Raw genomic sequence first — 14,131 nt, 5'->3', positions numbered from 1 at the left:
ACGAGGGGCCCACAGTGTTAATCCCCATTTTACAGATGAGGTAACCGAGGCACAGAGAAGTTAAGCGACTCGCCCAAGGTCAGACAGCTGTCAAGTGACAGAGCCGGGATTAAAACCCACGGCCTCCGATTCCCAAACCTGTGCCCTTTGCATTGATCCACGCTCCTTCTCCACGCCGATCTCTACCGAGCTGGGGTTAAATATGAGAAAGAGGTGTTCCGGCCGCCACCCTCCTCTTTTTGTCTGCGGCCCCAGACGGGGATCCTGTATTTATCACTCGGATAAATGCATCGCTCAGCAACTCTACTGCGGTTTTCCTGGAACTGAAATCTTTGACATTTAATAATAATAATAATAATAACAGTAATAATAACTGTGGTAATATGCACCTCGTGTTAAACAGGTTGGACACATTGGTGCATTCAGTCGAATTTATTGAGCACTTACCGTCTGCAGAGCACTGTATTAGCTCTTGAGAGAGTTCAGTACCATAAACAGACACATTCCCCGCCCACACGGTCCCTGGCCCCGAATCAAGGTTACATTACTTTCACAGAGAATATATTTTTCATGTACATTAGCCTTTGGCCAAAGCACCGTTCTCCGTGTTGCCTTTCAACGACGATAATGTTTGTCTTGGAGCCACTGCTGGCCTGGTTTCGTCGAATTCCCTTGGGCAGAAAAAGAAAAGAGTCAGCTGTGGCCCATGAACAGAAATAATAGAATTTATTAAGCACTTACTGTGTGCAGAGCACTATAGTAAGCACTGAACGAGGATGGATCTGTGGTTTAAGCCTAATGGTATTTAAACACTTACTCTGTGCCAGGCCCTGTACTAAGCCACGGGGTGGATACAAGCCAATCAGGTTGGACGCAGTCGTGTCTCGCATGGGGCTCACAGTCTTCCTCCCCATTTTACAGAGGAGGCGACTGAGGCGCAGAGAAGTGAAGTGAACCTCCCACGATGGCACAACAGACGAGGGGTAGAGCCGGGATTAGAACCCAGGTCCTCTGACTCCCAGGCCCGTGGTTTATCCGCCAGGTCGCGCTGCTGACGGAGATGAGACCTGAGGGACCAAACTAGAGCCTTTCATTTCTCTAGTTCATACTTTTCAATTCAGGGTGGTTGATGTTTATTGAAACCTTTGAGCTGGACACTATGAAATAGAAGGGAAGGACTGGAAGGCCACTGTTTCTGCTCTCAAGTCACTTGCAATTAAATTTGGAAAGTCAGACCAGTACATCAGCTAAGTATATATAGTTGTTGCAGAAGCAAATCTGATGGTGAGGGGCACGTATGAGTGAGTTTTGTGGGTGTCTGAAAAGGACAATGGGGGATCCTAAGCGCTTAGTACAGTGCCGTGCACATAGTAACTGCTCAGATACGATTGAATGAGCAACAGTTGGAAAAGTCAGAGAATAATCCAGTAGGTAAATACACATAAAGTATTGCTTTCTCAGCTCTGAGTTTGGGTATCAACAAGAGTCTGAAACTGCCTTCTACCGAAAAGGAAAAGTCGTCTTGGGGAAGCAGCATGGCCTAGTGGTTAAAGCCTGGGCCTAGGAGTCAGGTTGTGGGTTCTAATCCCAGCTCTGCCGCACGTCTGCTGAGTGACCTTGGGAAAGTCACTTTACTTCTCCAGGCCTCAGTGGCCTCATCTGTAAAATGGGGATTGAGACTGTGACACCCACATGGGTTGGGACTGTGTCCAACACGATTTGCTTGTATCCACCCCAGGATTTAGTACAGTTTCCGGTACCTAGTAAATGCTTAACAAATTCCACCGTTACTATTATTATTAGAAGATGAAGGTCGAGTTGGGCTCCGAAGAGTGAGAACTATTAGGTATCTGGAGTTCTCCTGTCTCTAGCCAGTGTAATAATAGAATAATTCTGTTATTTGTTAAGCACTTACTATGTGCCGGTCACAGCACAGCACTAAGCGTTGAGGTCGATGCAGGCTAATCAGATTGGACCCAGTCCCTGTCCTTTTTTTAATCCCCGTTTAACAGGCGGGCTAAACGGAGGCACAGAGAAGTTAAATGTTTTGCTCAAGGGTTAGAACCCAGGTGCCTCCGACTCCCAGGCCCATTCTCTCTCCGGTAGGCCGCACTGCTTCTCTTTGCACACGGCGTGTACCGCCTTTGGTCAGAGCTATTGATTTCTTTTCTCTTTTTGTCTGTCGTCTTCCTGATGGCTGACAGCCATTTGGTTTTGTTTCCGTAAGGTGGTGGAGCATCTTGAAAATGTGGTGGGTGCTTCTGTGCAGCATGTGAAACTCGGGAAGATGAAGTACTCTTATCAGCTCTGGATGGCCATGATGTCAGCCAAGCACCCAGATGGAACGGTATGCTGTGCGCCACGCCGGGCCGGCCGGCTTGATGTGTGAGGGAGAGTGATGTGTTGTGAGCAGCGGGGAGAAGGATTGGCTCTTAGGCCTGCTAGGAATCGCTGTTCGTTAGCCTAATCAATGTAATATAATTATGGTATTCGTTCAGTGCTTACTACGTATCAAGGACCGTTCTAGGCGTTGGAGTAGTTGAAAGTAAGTCATAGTACCTGGCTCACGTAGGGCTCGCAGTCTTAGGGGGAGAACGGGTATTGAATCCCCATTTTACAAGTGAGGAAACTGAGGCGCGGAGAAGTGAAGTGATTTGCCCTGGACCAAGCAGCAGGTGACTGGCAGAGCTGGGATTAGAACCTAGGTCCTCTGATTCCCAGGCCCGGTCTATTTCTACTGGGGCACGCTGCCTTTTTTTTTAAATGATATTTGTTAAGCATTTACCGTGTGTCAAGCACTGGTCTAAGCATTGATGGGTAGGCCAGTGGATCAGTGGAGGGATCTTGGAATCATCAGTATCAAGGAGTACCGATTTTTTTTTTTCCCACTTTTCTTTTTAATTTATTTTACCCTTTTTATGGGGTTACTACGCGCTTACTGTGTGCCAGTCTGTGCCGGAGTAGAAACAAAGTCATCCGGATGGACACGGTCCCTGTCCCACATGGGGCTCACAGTCTTAATCTCCATTTTTCAGATGAGGTAATTAGGGCACAGAGAAGGGAAGCGACCTGCCCAAGTCACACGGCAGACACGTGGCAGAGTCAAGATTAGAATCCAGGTCCTTCTGACTTCCAGGCCTGGGCTCTATCCACTAGGCAGTGCTACTTTTTGCTCTCTCCATGTAAAATAATAGTGATATTCTTATGGCATTTGTTGAGTGCTTCCTTGGTGGTAACCAATGCGTGGACTATAAAATAAGCCGAGCAGACACCGTCTCTGTTTTCCACTGGATTCTTCTATTACACATTTTCATTATGCGTTTTGAACAGAACACTGTTGAAGTATTAGGGAAGGTTCTTCGCACAATGCACATCTCTCTGGATGCAGCGAGATGCGGTGTCGAAAGAAATAGGTTTTGTGCATGTTCACGGTCTTGGCAAGGCCTAAGAGCCATCACACAAATTTGTGTGATCCCAAGTTTCTTTGGAAACACAACCCTTGTGATATTTGTTGCTGAATTGTACTTTCACTTTACTACGTAGTACAGTGCTCTGCACACAGTAAGCGCTCAATTAATACAATTGAAGGAATAGAAGAACTGATTGTACTAAGATCTGTGCATCTGCTGGAGAGAGGATTAGGATACCTCATGGTTCAGATTAGGGCCAAATCTCCTTTTCGAAGCCTTCAAAATGCAAATAACAGTGTTGGTTGTGGTTTTATGGTATTTGTTAAGCACCTGCTGTGTTTCGGGCACTGTACTATCCGCTGGGGTAGATACAAGATATTCAGGTTGGACACGGTCCCTTATCCCACATGGGGTTCATAGTCTTAACCCCCATTTTCAACTGAGGAACTGATCATTATTATTATTATTAAGGGCCTTCGAGTCGTTTCCGATTCATAGGGACTCCATGGTTGTACTTTCTCCAGAACGTCCTGTGCTCTGCCATAATCTGCAACCTTTCTAATGGTTCTTCCGTTACCGTCGTTGTGGTCTCTACCTATCTAGCTGTCAGTCTGCCTCTTTCGTGTTTTCCCTGGACTTTTCCTAGCGTTAATATCTTCTCCAGAGAATCAGTCCGCCTGACGATGTGTCCCAGATATGCTAATCTGAGTCATTTGGCCTTTCAAAGACCACTTTGGTTTAATTTGCTCCGAAATCCATTTGTTTATCGGGCAGTCCATGGTATTTGCAAAAGCCTTCTCCAACACCGCATTTCCAGAGTCGATGTACTTTCTATCCTGTTTTTTCCACTGTCCAGCATTCGGATCCATACACTGTCACTAGAAACACCATAGAGTTGACAATTTTTATTTTTGTGGCAGTTGTTACATCAGCACATTTCGTGACTTTCTCCAGGCTCTTCATAGTAATTGAGGAACCGAGTCACAGAGAAATTGTGATTTGCCCAAGGTCACACAGCAGACAAGCGGCAGAGCTGGCATTCGGACCCAGGTCCTCTGACTCCTAGGCTCTTTCCAGTAGGCCCACACTGCTCTCTCTAACTGTTGATTTAATTTTATTTAATTTCAGTCCTGGAATAGCTGGAGTTTCTTTAGATGAGGATAAAGTTCAGGAGAGGTGGAATTTTCCTAGGCTTATGGAAGTTTGTTTTTGTATGTTTTTTTATTTTATGTTTTTTGTTGCTGCTGCCGCTGCTGCTGCTGCTGTTCTGTGGCCTATCACCAATTTCCTGCATCCCAGAATGAAGAATTCTCTTCTGGCTTTCAGTTGAAAGCTTCTGCTTTGGGTGGCTTACAGACTTTCGAATGAGCAGTATAGGAACTTAGCAGTTAGGGCTGTTCACCTCTTTTACATTGAAGATCATTTGCAAGAGCAACGTCTTGGATTGCCTGGCTGTCCAGAGAGTGCCTGTGTCCCCCTGTGAGCCCGGGAGAATGAGCGTATCCACTCTGTTATATTGTAACAGACAAACAAACGCTTAGTACAGTGCTCTGCACCCAGTAAGCACTCAATAAATACGGTTAATTGATGCCGTAATGTCAGTATTTCTCATGACATTTTTCTAAGAAGTCACGGAGACAGCTGGTCCGGTGATGAATGTGGAGGATTACTCTGTGAACAGGATGAACTTGATCTCATTCTCCCGGGCTCTCCCCCCGCGAGCTTCTAAAACATTCAGTGAGGCCCCGCACTTGAGTGGGCGGAAGGGTGATCGTAAAGTGGATGAAGTCTGAGAGCAGAGCCGGACCTGAATGTCAGCGGGGAGGGGGAGGGAGGAATTTCTTCGAACTCTGTTTTCAAATAGGAATGAAACCGGCTTTGAAACAGGCGTGTAAATGGAGTGTTGTGCTGGGTTAATTGCAGGAAGCCTTGACATTTCGAAAACTACTAAGAGATCATGGGAATCCCGTGTGGCCACTGTGGGAACTGGTAAAGTGGTGCGTCAGGATGTCTTCGCTCACCATCCCGTCCATTGGTAAAGTCTCGTCAACCTTTCTCAAACCGGTTTCGTTTCCTCGGTTTCGGGAAGGAGGTAACAAAGAGGAAACACCCTCTGTGCTTCAGTCGCCAAAGGCTTAGTTGTACAGACACACCGGTTTGGTCCTTTTATCCGTAGACATTCCCAGCCAGTGGTGTATCTGGGTAAGTGTCCGCAGGCCGTCCGTCATTTATTGAGCGCTTACTGTGTGCAGAGCACCGTTCTAAGCCCTCGGGAGAGTACAGTGTAATAGAGTTGGTAGACGTGTTCGCCGACCACAGTGTAGCTTAGAGGCTGGCGGGGGATACAGACATAAATAAATGAGGGATAATGGCTATAAGTGCTGTGGGGCTCAGGGAGGGGTGAATAAACTGTGCAAATGCCAGTTCAAGAACGACACAAAAGGGAGTGGGGGAAGAGGAAATGAGGGCTTAGTCAAGGAAGGCCTCTTGGAAGAGATGTGTTTTGAAGGTGGGCAGTCTGTCGCATATGAAGCACGGGATCAGGAATCGGGAGACTTTGGGTTCTGGTCCCGGCTCTGCCACTGACCTGCTGTACGACCTTGCACGCGTCCACTCAACCTCTCTGGGCATCAGTTTCCTCATCTATAAAAGGTGGACTACGTAGACTGTGAGCTCCGTGTCCGATCTGATGATCTTGGAGGGAGGGCGTTCCGCGCCAGAAGCAGGACGTGGGCAAGAGGTTGGCGGTGAGATAGATGAGATGGAGGTACAGTGAGTAGGTGGGCATTGGAGGAGCCAAGTGAGCGGGCTGGGTTGTATTAGAAAGTCAGGGAGGAAAGATAGGAGGGGGTAGAGTGATACGGTAAGTCCGTCTTGTCCAGCCCTGGTAAGTGGACAGTTATTAGACGGGAAGAAGACAGATGTGGCCTGGCATCAGCCCCAGTATTCTAATGCCCTTTCCTTTAGGTCCAGTTGTTGCCAGATAATGGAACTGAAATAAAAAATGAGTAAATATGCACCATTGGATGTCATTAATAATGTTGGTGTCTGTTAAGCGCTTACTATGTGCAGAGCACTGTTCTAAGCGCTGGGGTAGATACAGGGTCATCAGGTTGTCCCACTTGAGGCTCACAGTCTTAATCCCCATTTTACAGATGAGGTAACTGAGGCACAGAGAAGTTAAGCGACTTGCCCACAGTCACACAGCTGACAAGGGGCGGAGCCGGGATTCGAGCCCGTGACCCGTGACTCCCAAGCCCGGGCTCTTTCCGCTGAGCCCCGCTGCTTCTCTGTCATTCTGGCCCGTTAGAACGGCCAGAGCTAAAGGACTAGCAGGGCCCATGAACTATGAGAAACTAGTAAATTTTAATCGGCGAAACTGGGGAAGTATCAGTTCTAGACTAGACTGTGAGCTGTTTGGGCCGGGAATGTCCCTACTAATTCTGTTTTATTGTACTCTCCCAAGCTGTGCCCTGCATACAGTAAGAGCTCAATAAATATGATTGAGATTGGGCCCATCATTAGTCCTTCATGGGAAGAGACTCTTGGATTGTGCAAGACTGATTTGAGAACTCGGCGTTTCAAAGCTTCGGCCGTTTAACTTAGAGGCCGGTGACGGGTCGATTCCTTTTATTCCACAAGGAAGAATCCTGAGATTCAAGGCGAAACAAAAACCAGGGCCACAGGCAACAGAGTATACTCGCGCACCCCAGACAGCGTTGAAAATGAGATAGATGTTGCTCAGCTAGAGAGTCTTGATTTCTAGTTTTCCAGTTTATGATCTGGCGCTTATTAAATGCTTCCTGCCTGCTGAGCAGTGGGGTCAATCTAAGATTTTCAGCTCAGATCTGGAGCTCGTCTAGCTAATCCACATTCTGTAGGTGAGGAGACCGAGGCCCAGAGAGGTTGAGTGGATTTGTCGAAGGTCACGCTGCTTGCCAGGGGCAGAGCTGGGACTAGAACCCGAGTCTCCTGACTCCCGATCTTGTGTTCTCTCATTTAAATGCTCTTTCCTCACAGCGACCACAGACCGTTTAAATGATTTGCAGTCACCCGGAATTCGTTGTTTCGTGGGACTTGAGACCCAGTCTTTGAAGGCCAGACCTCAGACTAAAACTCCCAAGCCTCAGGGAGATCCCAGAAAATTCTGCAGCCGGTGTGGGGTGTGGCTTTGGTGGATCCCTAGGCACCCTGGGTTAGGATCCTGGTTAAGACAACTTTTGCGGAGCTGGGACAACTACAGAAATAAACATGATGGCATTTATTAAGGGCTTACTCTGTGCCAAGCACCGTGCTTAATCCTGAGGTGTAAATATAAGCTAATCAGATGGGACGGTCTCTCACAGGGTTCCTGGCAAGATGGGAGGTGATGTGGGCCTTGGGGAGCCCCAGTCTTCCCCAGATCCCTGGAATCCTGCGAACAATAATAATGATAATTGTGGTATTTGTTAAGCGCTTACTGCGTGCCGGGCACTGTACTAAGCGCTGGGATAAATGGAAGCAAATCGGGTTGGACACACTCCCTGTCCCACGCGGGGCTCACAGTCCCCGTTATACAGATGGGATAAGTGAGGCGTAGAGAAGCGAAGTGACTTGTCCGAGCTCACGTAGCGGACAAGCGGCCGAGCTGGGATTAGAACCCAGATCCTTCCGATTCCCAGGCCCGTGCTCTATCCGTTGGGTCCTGCTGCTTCTCAAATCTAATGGAAGCTCGAGGGGAGAGGCCTCTGAACCCCTTCAGCCGCCTGTAGTCTCTGGGTGTAAAGGAAACCTTTTGCCCCCTCCAGACCTGATGGATTTTGGAAACTGCTTTGTTTAAAAATCATCTTGCCTCTTCCACCTGGCAGCTACATTCTCCACGACTGTCATGAGAGAATCCAGATCCGCGCAGGGATAGAGAGGACAAAGGAGCCTATTCCCTGAATCTAGTCATAGCGTAACTTTTGATCTGATGTCCGATTGCTTTATAAAGACAGGAATCCAGAGGGGTCTCTAAGTTCTTTTAAAGCTGAGTGCCGTCCTGTTTCAGGTCATTTCATATTGGAATTTGATGTCGTCCTTTAGGGCTTTGTCTGTTCGAGAAGGTCAGTTTTGACTCTGAGACCTTCACCAGGCTTGAAAATTTGAGAAAAAGTTTTCGTGCGGAGTTAATAGAGCTGCTCGGCAACGATGGGGTTTTCTTATACCCCCCACATCCCAGATTGGCTCCCAAACACCACTTCCCCTTGTCGAGACCCTTCAACTTTTCTTATACAGGTGAGTAGAGTCTAAACCTTGGATCTTCTGCAAGAACTGGAACTGTCAACTAGTCTTTAGTGCCTTATGACGTTCATCTACACCACGCACCCGCTTATTTACAAACAGGTTTCGGGTGGAAAGAGATTTCACCTGCCATAAACTATAATTACCGAGAAGTGTGTTCGTAGCTTGCCTCGCTTCACCCTATTCATTCAATCAGTCGTATTTATTAAGCGCTTACTGTGTGCAGAGCACTGTAGTAAGCACTTGGGAAAGTACAATACAACAGTAAACGGTGACATTCCCTGCCCACAACAAGCTCATAGTCTAGACGGGGGGTGGGGGGGAAACGGACATCAATACCGATAAATAAAATTACAGATATTATTGCCAGCGGCAGAGCTGGGACTAGAACCCGAGTCTCCTGACTCCCGTTCCTGTTTTCTCTCATTTAAATGCCGTTTCCACACAGCGACCACAGACCGTTTAAATGATTTGAGTCACCCAGAATTCATTGTTTCATGGGACTTGGCCTTCTGGACCACATCTCTGAAGGTCAGACCTCAGACTAAAACTCCCAAACCTCCGGGACATCTCAGAAAATAACAAGCCTCCATTAGATTGGAGAAGCAGCAGGACCCAGTGGATAGAACACGGGCCTGGGAATCAGAAGGACCTGGGTTCTGATCCCACGCGGCCGCTTGTCTGCTGTATGATCTGAGACAGGTCACTTCGCTTCTCTGTGCCTCAGTTACCTCATCTGTTTAACGGAGACTGTGAGCCCCGTGTGGGACAGGGATTGTGTCCAACCCGATTTGCTTACATTTATCCCAGCGCTTAGTACAGTGCCCAACGCACAGTAAGCACTTAATAAATACCACAATTATCATTATTATTGTTCCACATAAGTGCTGGGGAGTGTGGGGGAAGAGGAGAAGGACCAAGTCAGGGCGACGCAGAAGGGAGTGAGGGATGAGAAAAAGTGGGGTTTAGTCTGGGAAGCCCTTTGTAGCTTGCCTCGGTTTACCCAACTTCCTTTAAAGTGTCATTTTATCATCCATGAAACCTATTTAGTCGATTCCTAGGTAACTTTGTCCAGTCAACTTTCCATCATTTTAGTAGGAGAAATAGTAGATTGGTAGCAGAAGTAACATGTATTGAGTGCCCGCTTGGTGCAGTGCACTGTACTAGGCATTGGGGAAGTGCAGAATAAGGAAGTGACGTGTCCCCTGTCCATAAGGAGCTTATACGCTAATCGGGGAGGCAAACCTACAAATTCTTACAACTAGAGGTCAAAATCCCTAGCCTCTTACGTCTATCTCCCACCCTTGTTTTTACCGATAACAGTCAAAAAGGTCAATTTGGTCAGATTTTCATATTTCTTAGCAGCCTCCTGAAAATGTTTGGCAAAGGAGGTCAAAGCACATAGTCAACACGAAGTTAGGGATTTCCTGTAAATGCCAGTACTCTGTGCAATTTTCCTGCCCCCATTAATCAAATAATGACTATTTTCAGACAGTGGTGTGCAAAGCATCATACTACGCGCTTGGGAGAGTACAATATTAAAGAGTTAGACACGTTCCCTGCCCATGAGGAGCTTACAGTCGAGAGAAGGAGCTTAGTACAGATAGGGTACCTTTAGTCTTATCACCTTGGGGTTACTACTCAGAGATTCCAAAAGAGATCTCTCTCCTTCCTGAAGATCCATTTGTCGTCGAGCTGAAATTCCAGCTTTGTAATTCCTGGCACTGACCCTTCAGTCGTATCTGTTGAGCACTTGCTGTGTGCAGAGCACTGTACTAAGCCCTTGGGAGAGTAAAAACACAACAATAAACAGACACATTACCTGCCCACAACAGGCTTACAGTTTAGAGACCACTTACGTCTAAACTACTAAACTGCTAAACTCGGAGATCGTACAGGATTGAACAGCTTTCGGACTTTGGGCCCTGGTAAGGGAATCTCTTTTCAGCAACATTTGGATCAGAAGGTTTCGGAGCTCTTCAGTTAAGGTGGAGTAGTTGGCTGAAAAATCAAATTGATATTTCAGACTAAAGTATGGGGTTTTACATCTCCACCTCACTCCAGTTTGATCCTCTTTGGAATAAAGCAGAATCTTGTAAATAAGCAAAATAAACAGGTACATGTATGTGTGATGCAGTATTTGAAGGAAAATTATTTAAGTGAATTTACAAATAGGCCTGCAAGAAGACTCGAAGGAGATCATATTATCGGCTAAGGGTGAAAAATTAGAAAATTTGGGTCATCTTGTTATTGGAAGATTCTAGACTAATCATTTCTGCCACATGTCTTAGAGTCTTTCTTGGAAATTTTAAGGAGTTACCCTAGGTAATAGATGGGGATCTCCATGAAACAGGAAACTCCCTGAAACAGGAAACTGCCCGGAGTTGGCAGCCCTTACACTTGCTTAAACCATAATCAATCAATAGTTTTTACTGAACACTTACTGTGTGCAGACCACAATACTGAGCTTGGGAGAGTACAGTATAACAGAGTTGATAGACACATTCCCTGCCCACAGGAGCTTACAGTCTGTTATGGATCATTGCTGTCTAAACCTTCCACAATCTTAATTCCCACCCTACACACCTGCCAAGGTGTGAGTGGGATATTAATGAGCAGAAAGGTGTGTGAGAATTTTTTTCCCCCCGGTACTTAATGTCAAAATAGGTACTCGTAGTCAAAGAAATGGAAAGCTAGATTAATGAGACTTTAGATGTTGCTAGGTGTTAGCAGAAAAATATCTGGGATGTTACAGGGACGATATGGCATCGTTAAGTGTCCAGAGCAAATATTAGCCAGTCTGATATTCACACGACACCTCTGTCCGTATCCTTTTACTCAGTCGCCTCCCCTACCTGTATTTTATCTTTAATGTCTGTCCCCCCTGATTAGATTGTAAGCTTCTTGAGGGCAGTGATCTTGTGTACTGCCTCTTCCGTGTTCTCTCAGGCACTTAGTACAGTGCTCATCACCCAGTAAGCACTCGGTCGAGAGAGGCTGACTGACCACAGACATCACATTTGGCTCCTAGGTCAGGGGTAACCAAATCGTGGCCCGGGAGCACATTTGACATATTGAAAGTCATCTTGACTGTGCCAGGTGGCGGCTAAATTCTCCCCGGGTTGATTAGCTGTTCAGTGATATTTTTCAGTGTGGCCGTTTGGGTAATCCCCTTAGATTGTAAGCTCCTTGGGTCTACCGCTCTTATTGTATTTTCCCAAATGCCTACTACATTCCCATTGCGAATCACGGTGCAGCACCTGAAGGAGTACAGATGCCGAGGAAGCAACTACCTTTCATTCGATCATTCGTATTTATTGAGGACTTACTGTGTGCAGAGCACTGTACTAAGTGCTTAACTTAAGCGACTTCAACTTGTTTCCGTGACATATATTGCCTTAGTCCAAGATGCTGAACAGTTGGGCAACTCTGCACCCCTGAGATGGCGGGAACGACATCTTAGCTTTATTGAAGTTCCTAGTCTGGAATGGTGTTCTGAGGGAGCGGCGTAGGAGGCGGCTGCTTCCCCAGCCTCCCTGTAGTGAGGTGCCTTCTTCCCAGAAGAGACCCCTGCCAGGTTTGGGAACTTTTCTCCGCCGGGATTTAGGGAGGAATTGCATCACTCCTGGAAGCCATAATTCCAAAGGGCCTGGAAGCAGGATGAGCGTCATAAAAGAATATCCCATCACCGAGCGTAGGTCGTTAGCATCATAAAAGAATATCTAGGTCTGGCAGGGAGCGGGGTGATCACCCACTAAGCCGTACATGGGAGGGTGAGTCAGAACCCCACCATGCCAACATGTGCTATTGGTTAAACGCTCACCGTCTCCCAAGCACTGGACTAAACACTGAGGTAGGTGCCAATTGATGCCATTTGTCCTGTAGCTGAGCTCCCCTAGGCTGCGGTTGTTCAGGTGAAAGTGGTATAGGGATGGATAGGAGTCCCTAGATCTTAAATTGGACCGTACTACAGAAGAAGAAAATGTCCTTGAGGATCTTTATAATCTGCTAGAGAGAGGAAGGTAGGAAGATGAATATGAATAGGACTAAAAGTAAAAATATAGGTGTAAATAAACACAAAATAAGCCAAATAAGTGATTTGTAGGTTTCACCTAGAGTGGCAGAAGCGTCAACTGCTGGAAGACAGCAATAGAAGACCAACCGGACAAACTCGCAGTACATTGCATACCGTGACTCAGTTGTGTTGAACAGCTAACTGGGGGAAGAGACAGGTTCGCCAGTCCTACCAGTAGCCGTGCTAGCCCCTGCTCAGAAGAGAATTTGTCTGTATAGTTAGTCTGGACAGGAATTCCAGGTTTCCATTTAATCTGATGAAAAGTAACTCCATCAACTCCAAATATAGTGGCTGACAGAAATAGACACACGGCTATCCGGTACTTTCTCTGGATTTTGAGAACTCCGCACTATCAACCAAATAGTCAGACGGCCCAGTTTACCGTGAAGGACGTAGCAGAAGGGCAACAGGACGATCGTTTTCAGAATGCATCTGTTTTCTCGTCTTCGGTTTTAGCCGTCTTCAACGCCCTGGATTTACCCGTAACCCAGTGCCCTCTTGGGCTGAGCAAAGAAGGACTTCCTTTGGGTATCCAGGTGGTAGCCTCGCCCTTCAACGATCATCTGACTCTGGCAGTGGCTCTGCACTTAGAAGACGTCTTTGGAGGCTGGGTCTCCCCTGGCAAGACATAGTACGACTTCTTGGATCTCAAAGACATCGAGGAGAGAGAGGTGAAAGTCTAACAGTCAGCAGTTGGTGGTGGGGAAGGAGCGGGCGCTCGATGGGTTTGGACAACCAGATCTTGAAAAATCACTGCCCAACATTCTGTATTACTTTCCTTTGATTGGCCGGAGTAGGTCTGTTAACGGCACCTCTGGTGCCTTGGGCGGGAACCGAAATTGGCAAATGGACTTTCTCTGTCTGGCCTCCTTTACCTGAAGAGTTGAAGGAGCTAACCACTCATCTCCCTAGGGCCCCTCCCCTCCCCCCAATTCCACATTGAGTGAAGGCGTGGGATCAATCGATCAATGGTATTTATTGAGCTCTTAGCGTGCGCAGAGCGCTGGACTCAGTACAGTATGACAGAGTCGTTAGAAACGGTCCGCGCCCGCAAGCAGCTTGCAGGCTAGAGGGGACTCGTCTGTGGCCATCGCTGCTTCTCTAGAAGGCAGCTAGGGAGAAAATCCCGGCTGGTTGGAGGAAGAAATGAGGACGGTGACGTAGAAGCATCTGCCAGTTTTTGAGGATGGGAGTTCGACGTGGCATTGTTCGTGCGAGGGGCCACCGAAAATCTTGGAGAATTTCTTTAGAAACCACCCCAGACTTCCCCTTCCCGTCGGTCCCGTTGACCGCGGTTTCAGTGGGCGCCGCGTTCTCTTCCTTTTTCCCCCGTCTAAGGTTTTTTCCGGCAGCCGCTCCGAGCTCGACCCGAACCAAGTGGCCC

General features: G+C 47.3%; 1 protein-coding gene across 2 annotated transcripts in view; it reads left to right on the top strand.

Annotated features, from left to right (window-relative positions):
- Positions 1-13,515, top strand: part of FAAH2 (fatty acid amide hydrolase 2) — a 39,616-nt gene extending 26,101 nt beyond the window's left edge. The window contains exons 8-11 of one of the 2 annotated variants that reach the window (XM_029067601.2): positions 2,228-2,347; positions 5,334-5,445; positions 8,475-8,666; positions 13,204-13,515. In XM_029067601.2, coding sequence (XP_028923434.1) covers positions 2,228-2,347; positions 5,334-5,445; positions 8,475-8,666; positions 13,204-13,379 — 600 coding nt within the window. In that variant the 3' untranslated portion in view covers positions 13,380-13,515. Of the gene's footprint in view, positions 1-2,227; positions 2,348-5,333; positions 5,446-8,474; positions 8,667-12,788; positions 13,179-13,203 lie in introns of those variants that run through there. The other variant, XM_039912360.1, reaches the window with a different exon arrangement.
- Positions 13,516-14,131: the final 616 nt, after the last annotated feature.

The sequence above is a fragment of the Ornithorhynchus anatinus genome, chromosome 6, assembly GCF_004115215.2.
Source record: "Ornithorhynchus anatinus isolate Pmale09 chromosome 6, mOrnAna1.pri.v4, whole genome shotgun sequence".
Lineage (NCBI taxonomy): Eukaryota > Metazoa > Chordata > Mammalia > Monotremata > Ornithorhynchidae > Ornithorhynchus > Ornithorhynchus anatinus.
Note: the sequence above shows the minus strand (reverse complement) of the source record. Positions and strands in the feature narration are given on the sequence as shown.